The 15,831-nt window shown below is 38.8% G+C and overlaps 2 protein-coding genes across 6 annotated transcripts in view; one reads left to right on the top strand and one right to left on the bottom strand.

Moving 5' to 3' along the window:
• LOC112140035 (paired box protein Pax-7) overlaps window positions 1-15,831 on the top strand; it is a 629,290-nt gene that overhangs the window by 192,141 nt on the left and 421,318 nt on the right. The gene's annotated exons all lie outside the window — the stretch shown is intronic.
• The window catches only part of LOC112160030 (whirlin), a gene marked incomplete at its 3' end in the record, with an annotated part of 46,761 nt that overhangs the window by 13,874 nt on the left and 17,056 nt on the right, over window positions 1-15,831 (bottom strand). The window contains 2 exon segments of the mRNA XM_036212986.1: window positions 1,527-1,652; window positions 3,447-3,614. Coding sequence (XP_036068879.1) covers window positions 1,527-1,652; window positions 3,447-3,614 — 294 coding nt within the window.

Raw genomic sequence — 15,831 nt, 5'->3', positions numbered from 1 at the left:
TATATATATAGGTAATGCTATATATCTAGTTCATAATTATGTTAAAAAGTTACAGTTTTATAAATGTAGTTTTGGAGTGTTCGATAAATATTTATCTTGTTTGGCCTGGGACATAAGGTGTGTTTTAGATTGTGGCCGAATGACTGCGATTGAGTTTGACACCCCTGTCTTAAGGTTTACACATTTACATTTCCTCTGTCCGTTGTTTCTGTGTCCACATTCACATTGTAACCTTGAGAACACAGTGGACCTCACAGACAGTGTGAGGACTGACGTCAGGCAGGTTTTATGACGGTGTTCAGGGTCAGTTCATGTTTATCAGCGGTCTCAATGGACGTTTGGTAAATAAATGTTTCTAATTCTGATCGACAAAAATGTGGCTTTAATTTAAAGTCAGAACATTGTAAACAGATATCCAATTGTTAAAACACAATGAACAATAAAGGTTTGCCTTTAAATATACTGTTAGATGAATTTGAATTGTGCTGTTGTGATTAATGCTGATCACATTTCCTCCCACGTCTTTTGAGGCCTGGAGCTCCAGAATGACATCAGCTGTTGCAAACGGTGCTTTGACCTCCACATGGAGCGGCCCACAAGCCCACATTAGAAATAAAAACACAAGAATGCTTACTCCAGTATCACTGCATGGCGACAAACTCACATGGAAAAGATTTAGGTGACGAACATTTCTATTTATGTTAGACCATTTCCAACCCACCCACCTGCACGTCTTGAATATAACTGACTAAACCTCTAAACTAGTCTGATGTTACGCACATCTGTTATTCATCACAAATAAACTGGAGATGTGTGAAGTTAATGGTGAAGAAACTTTTTATGCTGTTTTAGACTTTTAAAAGCTTTGTGAAGGCATGGTCTGACAGTCAGACTGTAAGTGTGCAATTCTGACTAAAGTTAAGCTGCATATGGTAAGGGTGCACTTTGTAGTCAAAGTGTGGTCAAAATTGTGAATTATATATAATCCTACCAATCTGACTGAGGGGGCACACCTGTCCACTACAACACACGTCACCATGACAACCCACCTCATTAGCTGTAAAATAACATACAGCTGCTAAACACCCACGGTCAGTTTATCCGGAAATAAAAACTCATTTTAAAAATGTACTGACACTGTTCCAACTTTCCTTCTGTCCACATGAGACTGCTTTATGAAATATCTGATAAAATGACCCAAGAATGAAGAAGTGCTGCTCACGTTTGACAATGGGGCGGGAGCGGCTGATGCTCCATAAAGAGTGTTCTGACCTTCTGTGTGCTTCTCAAGCTGCACCGCGGCACTCAGAAAACACCCACACACATGTGGGTATTGGACGGATCATCTCCATCCCCCTTGATGAGGGGAGAAGAAAGCTTGAAGTGGCACATGCACATTAACTCATTACTTCTGCCCCTGTTCCAGATGTTTTAAGCTTTGTTTTGTTCAAGAATTGTTCACTCAACCTGCTGGTCAAAAATGGCAAAATCCTCAAGTAATGTGGATTGGGACTGAGCTCAGTTACCTTCAGTGCACCAGCATCAGCAGCAGATCCAGGGTCCACCCCAGTGATGTAGATCCCAAGTCCATACTCTGCCCCACCTCTGATCATCAGACCCAGAGAGAGACCCTCCTCCATATTAAGGGATACCTGAGAGAAAAACCATCATGTTCAAAACCAAAGCTGTTTGTTTAAGTCAGATTTTAGAGCAAAATGATGAATGGAGTCATATATGGTGAGATCTTAGGGAAAAAAAACCTCCTTCCATCAAGAGAGGATTGAAGATAAAACACGTCTGGATCTTCCAGCATGAAGGTGATCCCAAACACATCACATGCACGTACAAAGAGTGACGACATAATACATATTTGAGGTTCTAAAGTGATCTAGTCAGTCTCTGGCCCTCAATCCAACAGAGAATCGGTTGACAGAGCTTTATTTTCCAGCAACAGCTACAAAACATCACAGCTCTAGAGAAGATCTGCATGGAAGAATGGACCACAATAGTCGCTATAGTGAGTAAGAACCTGGTTTGAGAGTTGAGCAGTTACTTTGCAAAGCATTGAGGAGAACTTTAGACTAAATCCAACTTTTCTGCATCATTATACAAATACATTATTTTAAAATCAAACAATGGATTCTTTTTTTACACTCATCTCTCATAGTTGAAGTGAACATTACAGACCAAACTGTAGAATCTGTGACTGATAAACACTATTTTAACCCTTGTCGTAAATATCTGAGGCAAATATCTGAACTAAATGTTTAACTCTTTAACTTCCTGCTCTAACAGTATAGATCTTAAAAGTCTCCTCTGATGAAAATCCATTTTTTTGAGTTTTTCACATCTGTGTGGCATTTTTCTTCTGAAAGAGAACAAATGTAATAAGAAATCTTTTTGTTTTAGGCTTTCTGAGTATTTCTCCTTTTAAATCAATCAAACTGTCTTGGACAGACTCTGTTTGAATGAATGATCTTCTTTCCATCAACAGCTCTGCTGCACATGCACTAAACCCTCATCTGTTCCTAGTGTCTAGTTCAGGTTCTGGAGAAGAGAAGATGGTATCTTCACATTGACTGCAGTCAAATGAGCCGCCGTTCACATTTCTGTGGTCAAATCAGCATCACTGGATTTTTTGTGTGAGTTTCATCCAATACTTACGGTAGCAGGACTGAGAACGCTGGAAAATCTCCACCAGACTCCACGGAGCTTCTTGATGTGACCACGGAAATGTGAACGGCGGCTCATTTGACCGCAGTTGGAAAGGATTGTAAATCAATGAAAGTTTGGTCCATGAAGCTTTTCACTTCCTCGTCCGAGCTGACATTCAGCTCAAAACAAAACTACTGTAGCAGCGGTGATGATTTATGCTAGTGAGACACAGAGCGACCATAATCAGACGGGGATTACGCTAAAAAAAAAAAAATTACCCAAAATAGCTAGCGTGTAAATATTAGCCTAACTCCAAAACAGTATAGAAAACCTTAAAATAAAAAAACTAATTTTGCCAAAACAGCTAGCATGTAGCTGAAATATTACCTGAACCCCAAAATAACCTAAAAAATCTTAGTAAATGCCAAAATTGTTCGAAAAGCTAGCAGAAAGTCAATTTTTTAAAACTGTAACTTCTTACCATAATTATGAATAATAAAAAGGCAAGAATATTATTCCAGAATAAATCAACTTAAACCTTAAATTACTTTCAGAATTTTACTCTTTATATAAATATATTTTGTCAAAGTTATACAAGTTAGAAAAAAGTGCAAGATAACATCGGGCCGTTAATAACAACAACATAAAACGATCTGGAGGGCCGGATCCGGCCCCCGGGCCTTGACTTGCTCTAGTCAGTCTTGACTCTGACTGATGCTGCATTCAGTGTCTTCAGGAACCACCAGCCCAACTCCCTTTCATCTGGTCACATGACCTCACACAGCTCTTACCGTCCTCTCCGGCCTTTGTCTCTGGTCGGCGTCCTGGCTGTCGGGTGGCGGGGAGACTCCTCGACCCTGAGGGTCCACCCAGCTGTACACGTGGTTGGTGATGCAGTTTCCAGGAATGCGACCCATGGAGCACACGGACATGGTCAGTGTCCGGCATCCCTTCAGCACCTGCATCAAAGGATGAGGAAGTCACACACTGAGCTGTGCACGACTGAAGACGCAGCAGATGAGGTCATCTCATGGTGAAGTCATGAAGTGCTCCAACAGAAAGGGACTCCTGAGGCTCTTCCAGTGTTCTTTATTGATAAGAAATGGCTGAAATACTGTAGTTTGAGGGAAATTTGATTAAGCCATCCTCCTCATCCTGGTTAGAACTAATCTGGACTGTGAGCAGATTACTGATTGAAAGTAGGTTTATATGACTGCATTTGATTCAGAGGACTTGTCTGAGGGGAAACGGGGGTGCTGGTGTGCAAGGAATGCTCTTCCTGTCTAAATTCCTTCACAACTTCTCTGTAGAGTACACATGAGACAGTCTTTTATTTTGAAAGGCCAGACCTTAGTTCAGTCATTTCTGGAAAGTTGTATTAGACAATAACGGACAATAACCAGCTGGAACTGTCTCTCACTTGTTTACACTGGGCTAAGGGATATTTATTATTATTTATTATTATTTATTATTATTATTATTATTATTATTATTATTATTATTATTATTATTAAATCTGAAGTATGTAGTACAGATGCTCTAAACGCAATTTCGTTGTTTCTCTGTGACAATGACAATAAATAAATTGAATTGAAAAAAAAATTAGTTGAGCAGTGGTCTGCTGAAAACCGATGGTAACACTTTATAATAACTACACACTTTTAAGCATTAGTTAAACATGAATTAACACTTAAATAAACATTTATAAAGCCTCACATCTACTTTATTAAACATTAGCAAGTAGCGTATATGTGCTGTTATTGACACTTTATTCATGATTTAAAATGATTACTATGATGTGTTTATTAATGTATGTTAAGACTATATTCATTAACAATTAAACATTTAAATTAAACAAGTAATTTAGAGGTGGTTCTTTAAGTTGTAAGATTGTTCATAAAGTGTTGATTAATGATTTGAAAACCTGCGTAATTGTATAATTACACATCCACATTTTTAGACATGTACTGTAAATCTGTCAACAAATCAATATCTTTTATCTATAAGTATTTGATTTGTGTGATTTTGACACATGATCCACTTTCCATTTTTTTTCCTGGAAAATGTTTATTGTTTTGTTTTTTTTTCTCAAATGTAGCTTGTTATGTTTCAATTGTATAATACACATTTGTGTGTTGTGTATCCCTCTGTTTCGCTCTTTTTTTAACAGATAACAAAGTCTTTACATCACATGTGTAAAGACTTTAGAATAGGTCACAAAAACAGTTAATTAACAAGTGATTTATTAATAGATTTACATCATACATATTTAAATATCAGTGACAGTACGTCTAAAAATGTGGATGTATAATTATACATTTACAAGGTTTTTCAAATAATTTACTAACATTTTAGAAATAAGCCTAAAACTTAAAGAACCACCTCTACATAACTGGTTTGTAAATAATTCCATACTTAATTGTAAGTGTTTAATTGTTGATGGATTAAGTCTTAACATACCATTAATTAACACATATAGTAATGAATGCATTGTTAATAACACCTATAAGCTACTTGCTAATGCTTAATAAACATAAGGCTTGAGGCTTTACAAATGATTAATTTAGTGTTAATTACATGCTCAACTAATGCTTAGGAGTGTGTAGCTGTTATGAAGTGCTACCCTTCTTTTTTATTTGGATATTAAGCAGAAGTTTTGAAAATCATAGAACAGCACAGCAGCCTTTTGAAAGAGCTGAAACCGCGTTGATGCATGGTGTCCGGAGCAGCGCCGTGTCCGGGCGTTTGACATTGCTTTGACGGCAGCACCCTTGAAGTTCCCCTCAGAGGAAGATGAGGCATTATGGAAAGTGAAACTGAATCTATTGCTCATAAGTAACACAGGAGGATGAGCATCATTAAAATAAAAGCTATTTATGTTTTTAGTGAAGATGGGGGAACATTTTCTTAATCTGAGGCTTTGACGGATCGCTGCTTTGGCGCTTTAGATGAGGACACTGATTAACGCTGGGATGAGTAAAACAGACTAAATCACTGCTGCCTTCTTTATCTCTGCCTCTCCCACTTTGCACACTTTATTTTTGTCTTAAGCTCTCTGAATGCCGGCTCTGGTCAAAACACTCAAAATGGTCAGTTGAAAATGACCAAAAAAGTCAGAAATGTGACTCGAACATGTTTGTGCACATTTGCCAGAACAACAGTCAGAACAACAGTCAGGACAGCAGTCAGAACAGCAGACAGAACAGCAGACAGAAGAACAGACAGAACAGCAGACAGAAGAGCAGACAGAAAAGCAGTCGGGACAGCAGACAGAAGAGCAGACAGGACAGCAGACAGAAGAGCAGACAGAACAGCAGACAGAAAAGCAGTCGGGACAGCAGACAGAACAGCAGACAGAACAGCAGTCAGAACAGCAGACAGATGAGCAGACAGAAGAGCAGACAGAAGAGCAGACAGAAGAGCAGTCAGGACAGCAGACAGAACAGCAGTATGAAGACCGTATGACGACATTGTGTGTGGCTGTAATTTACTGTAACCTATAGAACAGGAGTGTCAAACTCAATCCCACAAGAGGGCAAAATCCAAAACATACCTCAGGTCGCAGGTCGAACAGGATAAACATTTTTTTTGAACACTCTAAAACTACATTATTAAAACTTTAAAACTGTAACTTTTAAACATAATTATAAATAATAAAAGTGTGGGAATATTATTCCAGAATAAATTAACTTAAACCTTAAATAACTTTCAATGTATAAAAATTTAATATTTTACTCTCCATAAAAATATATTTTGTCAAAATGATACAAGTTAGAAATGAGTGCAAGATAAGATCATTAATAACAATAAAATAAAAGGATCTGCAGGGCCGGATAGAATTACCTTGACTTTGACATGTGTGCTGTAGAAGAACCCAAACAGTTGTTCCTCTCTGTGAATATAAGTGACGGCTGAACGCCACTTCAAAGAACTGAGTGGAGTCTCATCTGTGCCTGCTGGTGAGACTCCAACCAAACCTGTCAGCTTCTCTTTATGACCATTCTGATGCAATAAACCATTCATCAGCACACAACCTGTGTTTGCTCCTATTCACAGTAACTGAAGACACATTCCACTCAGGCTAGTCTCATTTGGAAGCAAATCAGAAGAAAATGGTGACAAATGTAAATCTACAACAAGAACTTTTGACAATAAAAAAGACTTGAGCACTTTCTTGAGTGAGAGGGTAATTTGAGGAACACACGAGACGGGTCTCCCCCACATCACATTTAGAACCTCAGGTGTAAACGGATCTGACCCACTGACATGTTCTCTCTTGGTCTGGACAGCTTCCCCGGGTCATGGTCCGTGTTTTCCTCCAGGCTACATTTGTCCCCTGATAGTACAAAGAAATGCTGATTCTTGTACTTTTCATCCAAACGATCATGTGTTTCTCTTTGTTCTATTAGACTAAATGGGGTATTAAACCTTCTGTGCAGACCAGAGTATTGCAAAACCTCTTATCATTTTTGTTGATCTAAAAAACCATTTGACACAATAAGCCGCACTATTACAACTGATAACCTCAATACATCCAGCATCAGCAGGGAAGAACTTCAATGGTTAACAAGCTACTTAACCCTTTAACACCTGAGGCGTTGTCGGTGACGCTTTAACACAAAATCTTTAACATAAGGTCACTTTTCAACCGTTAACATGATAATTCCAATAGATTCTGAAGGAGAAAAGCGGCGCTAGAATGGTCGTGTTAACAATTAAAAAGTTACAGTAAATCAAAGAAGAACCAACTGGAGCTCTGGTGTTAAAGAGTCAAACAACAGACAACAGTACACGCAAACAAATAACAGCAAATTAAATCTTTGCAAAATAACGTGGAGTACCACAAGGGTCTGTCCTAGGACTAAAGATATTCAGTCTGTATATAAGTGACATTGTTAGTGCTTCCAAAATGTATCTTATTTCCTGACGAAACAAAGCTCAGTTTAAAACAGGGAAGAAATCCAAGCAGAACTCTGTGGAGCTAAATCGGGGCCAATAGTATTTGAAAGCCAAATAAAACATTGAAAATAAATATTGGTGATCGGCCCCAAAAACATTTAAAAAAACTTTTTGCTATTCTAAAATAAACTTAATTATTTTTCATATGTTCTGTTTTTTAGAGTTCAAAACTCAAAGTTTGCTTTTCAAAACTTTTTTTTGACTTTTAAAACTTTTTTCACTGTCAACTCTTTTTTTTCCTTTTCAAATTTGAAAATTTCAGTTTCAAAACTTTTGGCCCCGTTGTGGCGTATTAGGGCGGGGCTAACACCAAGGACCAATCAAAATGGATGAGGGTAGTAACCTTAGTCTCGGTGCGTTCACTGACTCAGGGAACTGTAATAATTACGATCAGAAAATGTCTGTTTAGTCTGTACTATCACAGTCTGAAGTTGTCCCAAGACGGGTGTAAAAAACAGAGTTTATCGCGTATAAACTGTTCGTCAAAAACTCTGCTCCAACCCGTTCAAAACGCCATTAGATTGTGTTACATACAGGCATCGAAAACGTCCTTATGGTTGAATAAAATGGCTAAAACACTGCTAGCACTCCAGTTAGCTCCCGTGGCTTAATGGCTAGTGCACTTACACTGTAACCTTTTCTCAAGCAGGAAATGTGAGTTTGAGCCCCACACAGCGCTTTCTTCATGTTTGTTATGGTTTTGTTTTGCTGACTTTACAGACAATACAGCTATTTTCTGACCGTAATTATCACAGTTCTCAGAGTCAGTGAACGTATCGGAACTGAAGGTACCACCCTCATCAATTTTGATAGGTCCTTCGTGTAAGCCCCGCCCCAACGTGCCACAATGGAGCCAAAAGTTTTTAAACTGAAAATTTCAGATTCGTAAAGAAAAAAAAACGTCAAGGTACTCTTCCATATTCATCATCTGAACTGGAACTTTTTTGTTTCATCAACATTAAACATGTCCTCCTTTGTCAACATAGGATCAAATGGAGTTTCTCACTGTCCTTTGTGGAAGATGAAGCTGATAAGATCCATGACTGTGCTTGAATCCAGGCCCTCCACCAGCCTGTCGATCGTTCCTTTAGTCTTATCTGCCACACACTTATTGATGGTGTCGCCGCTGTCTGTGGTGTTGCTAAAGTCAACGTTGAAGCCCTCGACAGAGTACGACTGCTTCAGGACGTCTACTCTGGCTTTGGCTTGAAGTCGTCGTCCACAATACAATAATACAATGATGTTGAAAGAAAAAGCTCCACAGCTGTCAGTGTGGTATATTTATTGACTGAGTAAAAAACAGATTTGAGTCACTCACAAAGAAACAAGGAAATGCATTTTTGTGTTCTGCTAATTGTCTTCAAACTTCCAACCCAATGCAGCCAGTGTAATAGCTTTAGGTAAAATACACCTTTATGACAAGAACAGGTTCAAACTGGAACGAAGCAAAAACAGAACATCACAGTGTTCTTTCAGCGTTTGTTCAAATATTCCTAAAGTTAGAAAACACAGCAGTGGTATAAATATCAGAGAATTAGTCCTGTATTTGAATCAGTCAGACTTGCTCTTGCAGAGACTTGTCAATTTGACAATACTTCAAAACCATTCCAGCAGAGAAAGCCAGATTTCTGAGAAAAGCGTGAGGTAAAAAAAAAATAAAAGTAAAAAATCATGAATAAAATGAACAGTAAATGTAGCAAAGACTGCATTTTCCTCTTCCAATAGGAGATGCCTCAGTGTAGACCTCTGATGTACGATCGTAAAGGTCAAGAAGCTTAATCAGCAGAGCTGCTGTTTTCTAAATCAGCTGCACACAAAGTCTTGTTTGCTCATGACATCCACTGGGCTGAACTAACATTTGAGGTTCAAAGATGCCACTGCAATTCTATCACAGCTTTTTATAGCAAAACGTCAACCATTTAAAGATTTGTTCAAGTTTCAACTGGAGGAACCTGAAGGGATTCTGGTCTGGGACAGCAATGGTTCTCCTCCTTTATTTTCTGATGGAGCATAATTTTGAAGTTAAGAGTAAGTAGCAAAGTAAAAAAAGAATAGAGTAAACTGACTAAAATTTGAATTAACTCATTCACACACCGTGTGACTCCCGGAGACTCCTGAATACAGCGCATGTAATTAGGGGTGGGTATCGATAATTTCCAGAAAGGATTTGATTTGATTCACCAGAGTCTGGATCGTTACAAATCTGATTTTTTTAGATTCTTTTAATCCTCTCAATTCAGTTCCATTCAATTCAATTTTGAGTTTACAAATTAAGACACATTTGTTTAGAAATACATTCATAATCTACTATATCTTTGAATATATTCATATTAATCTGATCCAGTTCACATACTGTAAATGTATCAGTGAAATAATGAGATTGTTAAAATCATCAAGTGTTACATGGATTCTCTAAAGGAGAAGTTCTAACTAAAATGTTCAGATCATTAACATTATAAACATTGTTCTGCTTCTCCTGGAGGACGTTTCAGTTTGGACACTAGGTGGTGATCACCCTATAGCATTACAACTTATTCCAGAAGAAGAAAGAATAAGGGAAAAAATGTGTTTTGACCACAAATGGTTACTTTAAAAAATATTTTGTTAAAAGAGTTTGGGTAATTCATGTCTGTGAGTGTGAATGTATGTTTAGGTCGACCGAGTGTTAGCATTAGCCGTCTTATTGGAAATTCCATTAAACGTTAGCATCAAGCTAGCGGATTTTAGCTCAATGTGCTAAATTGATTTATAATTTTATGAATCTATTTATTGATCTGTTAAGCTTAAATTCATTCCAATCAATTAATCGATTTTATCAACCCAGCCCTACCCATAATGCTCCAACAATCCATCCAGCTGTTGGAGCAAAGTTTAATAAAACTGTACTAAAACATTTTGACAGACATTTAAGTGCCTTTTACAGAGGAAAACCCATGTGAGGTCAGTTAGCACAACCAGAATTCATACTTTGATGGACCAAATTATGAGGCAGATTTTCTACTTCTGAACAAATTAAAGCAGAGGTCTCAAACTGGCGGCCCCCAAGTTAATATTTTGCAGCCCCCGCCTTAAAATGAAAGTTCAGTGTCTACTAAGCAATATCTTCTGTAAGTCCACACCTCTTTGATGATAGCTTTGAATTTGCTTTGTGATGTTTCAGCTAATTTATGTGTAAACTTTGCATTAGTGCCATTAGCTCCAGTTGCTTCACAGAACATGCAGAAGATATTACTTAATAGTATATAGACATGGACAAATGTTAAATAAACTTGTTCAGTGGACATAGACAATGGATGCAGAAACATATATTTGGCACAAATGGAACCTTGTACAGCCCAGCCTCAGCCAGACTCAGTGGTCCCAAGGTTAATTGAGATGGAGAGCCCTGAATTAAAGCATCCTAAGATTTATCACAAATTGTAAAAAACAACATTTTTTTAATGTCTTGCTGCATTGAGATGATCTTATGTAGCTCAGTGCTGCTTTTATTTTGAAAGGAAGTCTGAGAATCTCTGTCAAAAGTGTTAAACTATTTCACATGACGAAAAATACTGTTTTATGTATCTGCTTTATTTATGCTTAAAAAAGAAATGCTAATTTATATTTATTATGACAGTAAGAAAAACATAAATACAAATCAGTGTCTTATTTTTCCAAATGTTGTTCCTGCTAGGTTATGGTCAATGAGAATCTTTTAGTGTTGAAGGTCGCAGACCTCTGTCCTACACAATTAAACAGAAGCGACAGGAGATGCTCTGCAGCTTCTGCAGAAGAGCTGGATGACGTGATGCTGAAATCTCTCATGTCTTTGAACAGTGGGCGTGTCCTCTGAAAGTGCCGATAAGATCAGTGATCTTCATTAGTCGTCTTTGCACCTCAAATGGACAGAGTAGGCAGAGTGAGGCTGATTTGAAGGAGCTTGATGAGGATGAGCTCCAGAGTGAGTAAGAAACTGCAGATTAAGTCTGTGACTGAGCCTCCTACATCACTGACAGCAGGAAGACCCGATATTTACTGAAATTAAAGTGATTATTAGAGAGCTGAGCAGGATTTACAAATGTCCAACAATCACTGCACTGTCAGAGTGTGTAGCAGTTCAGTTGCTTCTGAGTAAACAGCCCGTCATCCCAAAGTTACCAGAGTTACTAATGAGAGCGTCCAGATTATTGCTCCATCAGGAGCTGAAGGCGTCGATATGAACAGAAAGAGAAACCCCAGCAGGTCAGGACGTTTACTTGCTGACCTAACATAGAGGGGCTGACAGTTGGAAATCCTGCTTATGAGTCCATAACATTTCTCTTCACTTTCATTAAGAGAAACAATACGGGGAATTTTTTACATTTACCTCCTAAATCTCTTTTAAATTAACTTGTATTTTTTAAGATATTTTATAGGAAGTAATAAAGAATGTCAGAATTGTGGAATGTGGAGTTTAACCCAAAATCTTTAACATCCCAGCCAGTTATGCCAAGTGGGGCTCATAGGGTGTTGGGTGTAAAAGATTAAATCCAAATCTTCACAAGATTCTAAGAATTTAACTCCATATACAGAGATCCCAGCCAGCAAGGCCAAGTGGGCCCCATATGGTTTAAAAGTGGGCAGAAAATGTGGGCCCACATGGGTTTGTCTGCAGTTTCTGTGGTGGACCCACCTGTGTTTGCCCACATTGGCTCAAGTGGGCTCTCAGTGGGCTGGCCAGCTATGCTAACCAGCTGTGGACAGTGTAGCGTGATAGCGAGCCCTGCTGCATCGAGTTATCAAGCTCTGCTGTATCAAGCTAGCATGCTCCTCTGTAGCCAGCTCCACTCTGACATGCTAGCAAGCTCATCAGTAGCAAGCTAGCAAGCTCCAGTGTATCAGTATATGGAGTTAATAAATGGAATAAATTGAGCATAGAAATTAAAAATGCTACAACGGTATCAAGTTTTAAAAACTACATTAAAAACAGTTTAATCAATGATTATAAAACGATCTAAAACAACAATAATATCTTTTAAAAGCAGATAGGAGCTCCAGTTGACTTTAAATAAAAGTGATGGTTTGAAGCAGCAGACACTTTAAGCTCCATTTAGACCTTATATGTGGATGAAGAAGGAAGTCACACTCCACAGAGCAAATAGGTTCTCTGAAAAATGATTCGCAGTCATGCACAGCCTTGACAGGCAATCAAGGCCCAACGGACAGAAGAACCACAACTCAGTTTTTCAGGTCTACTTCTAAAAAAATTATTTCTGAGTCAATAGAACATTCCTTTGGATCTAAAATGAAAAATTCCCCTAAAAAAGTTCAAATCTGAAGATGAGTGTCTGCTGTTTTCAGTCAGCCGTCTCCTCTGGTCTTTGAGCTGCTGCCGTTGCTCCGGAAAGTCTCAGCTGTCCCACACCTGCAGAGGCCGACGTGTTCTCCGGCCTCTCTGGGACTCCTCTGCATTTCTGCCACTCCTCTGAAGCACTTAAGGTGTGTTTTATTTATGACACGCATGCAGCGCTCTCTGAGTGCATGCACATGCACGGCGCTTCTTCTCTGCGGTGCATTCAAAGATTAATGAACAAATGGGGCCAAAGTGAAAATCAAGGTCTTGCCAAATAATCCATTTAATCAAATCCCAGCTCTGTGGATTCTGAACAGACAGTGATGAAGTTAGTTTAGTTGTTAGCATATTAATATTTTAGGAGGTAATATATGGTTCAGAAATAAAAAGAGCTTTATAACTCTTTTGACATTTTTATGCTACTGCCTTTTTATTTGTTGTTGAACAATTTAAAAGTGATTTATAAAGATAAAAACCTTCATGTTTTTATTTCTGAAGAAATAAAATGTGTTATTGTTTTAGTCATTGCATCAAAGTCCCACTCTGATCAGATTTTGATATATTGTAAATTTGTTCCTAGTGATCTTTTCATTATGATTCTACTGTTTTTCACCCCAAATAAAGAACTGTAATATTTTCTAGAACATAGTTTCTGCAGAGCGGCAGGAGTTCATCAGAAATTTATCTCTGAAATGTTGGCAACATTACAGTGCAACAAAAATGGTGATCAATATCATTTCTATCCAGCTGTACAGTTTAGATCCAGATTCCAGCTCAGTCGAGGGAAACAAGCGTTCATGGATCTGTTTGTCTGACAGTGGATGATCAGAATGGGGCGGAGCTAGAAGCTTTTTCCAACAGCGCTTTTCATCAGCTCCAAATTCACAACGATTTGAATTAAAAAAAACATCCAGAAACAGTTTTAAGCTGAATTTTTTTTATGTATATCCTCAATCATCAGAAAAATGCTACAAGAACATGTTAAAACACTCAAAAGACCATTGTCATCAGAGTGCGTCTTTAATTGTATGTTAAGGAATAAAATACTCTAAGTCAGTGGTATCAGTAAGACCCAAAAGAACAGGTTTGACGGCAGGAACCCAGAATTTATTAATAAAACATGACAAAACCACAAAATAGTGATAACAGCAGATGACATAAAAATAGTGAACTGAAAACCAGAGTTTTAGATCCTGACTAAACTGAAGCCAGCTAAAGATAATTATTGAATGAACCTCAGTGAGACTGGGGAAAACAGCAACTCTGGAAAACAAACAACAGTATTAACCTCACCAAATACATTTCTTTCTTTGTGTATCATAAAAGTGGGATTTATTGAAAACTTTGGATGTATAAAGGGTTAGCAACAGAATCAAATTGATTGCATTTGAGTTTTTAATCTGTTTGTTTCTATTTCATCAATAAATTTCACTAAACTTTTTTTTTTTAGTAAACTTGTTCATTTATGAACAACTGCCTTTAAGTCATAACAAACTGACACTGTTAAAACTGCTTACTGGAACTTCGAGCTTTAACAAAATGTTTGTATAATGAACATTTTTGCAAGTCAATTTTGCTGCTTTTAATAAAACAAAAATGCACTTGTATTTTGTGAATATAACCAGTAAATTCTAAAACCTGAAGTTAAAGTTTTAGAAACGTTTTTTTTTTAAAGTGCCGGTGACAGTTGAGACCGACACAGGGAAGAGAAGCTGCAGTCACAAACACTGGAGAAACATGGACGAACATGTTGCATTCGAATCCATCCATGCAGCAGAAGCCTCACAGTACTGGACCTTGCAGAAAAAGAGTGACCCAGAAAAGTGCCACAATAATCTGCAGCTTTAGCTTCACTAAGAACCCAGTGAGGAGCAGAAAGGAAAGCTGCAGGACAAAAGACGTCTCCGCAGGCCAGTCCATTCAGCGTGCTCTGACCTGCTTTTTCGGAGTGAATTAGACGCAGAAGTGGTTGTTTTCTATTCCCGGCTCCACGTTTCCACAGCCTCAGAGCCATCCGGATCTTGAGAGGCGTAGCGGGCAGAGGCAAGGGACACTCCAGTGTGATTTGGGCTATATATGCTTCCCTGCAGTGCCTGCGCTGGTTGGAGTGGGTGGAAGAGGAGCTCTCAGCAGGTCTTGTGTAGGGCATGATGGGTGGGTGGATGAAGAGGGGGAGGGACGCAAATGTTTCTATAAAAGTGGCTGGAAATGTTTTTATGCTTGAAGAGAGGTAATGTTGAGGAGCGAGGGCAGAGCAGACGTCAGAGCCGGCCGCTCGCTCCCGCTGCATGAGTGTCGGGGGGGGCGTCCTCTGCTGATGCAGCGCTGCTCTGTTTTCTAAACTTCCATCCTCATCTCCTGCATTAACGCCATCAGAAACATTCAAAGACATGTCTGTGCTGTTCACACCTTTACCTGTCTGGGCTGAGGTTGTGAGTGATGAACTGTGACATCAGAACAAGGCTCAACTGAGACACCCCCTTATCAGCAGGTTGGGGTGGCTGGAGGAGGAGGAAGGTGGGAGATGATGCAGCTTGGAATTACTTAATGATGAATAAAACGAAAACATATACGATCAGGAATTTCAAAGCTTGACAGTTTTTACCCCTCAAAGCCAACATGAGTGTGAGCAGGTAGTGCGTCGCTCTGCTCTGGGAAAAGCCAAACGTCTGTAAACACTGAGCAGGAAATCGGTCAGCAGACCGATCACACGCTCTGACACAGCAGTCCCGCTTCCAGATGAAGCGCTGAAGTAACACCGAGGCTGCCCGCCGGAAGACAATTCATCTTACAGCAGAGCTGGAGACCAGCCTGATGCTGACTCAGCACTGAAAAGCTTTACGTCAAACCGTGACCGAGAAGGAAAAACTGCTGCTGGGATTTCTGTCAGACCCCACAGCTTTTCC

The sequence above is a fragment of the Oryzias melastigma genome, linkage group LG7 (assembly GCF_002922805.2).
Source record: "Oryzias melastigma strain HK-1 linkage group LG7, ASM292280v2, whole genome shotgun sequence".
Lineage (NCBI taxonomy): Eukaryota > Metazoa > Chordata > Actinopteri > Beloniformes > Adrianichthyidae > Oryzias > Oryzias melastigma.
This window is presented reverse-complemented; position numbering and strand designations above follow the sequence as displayed.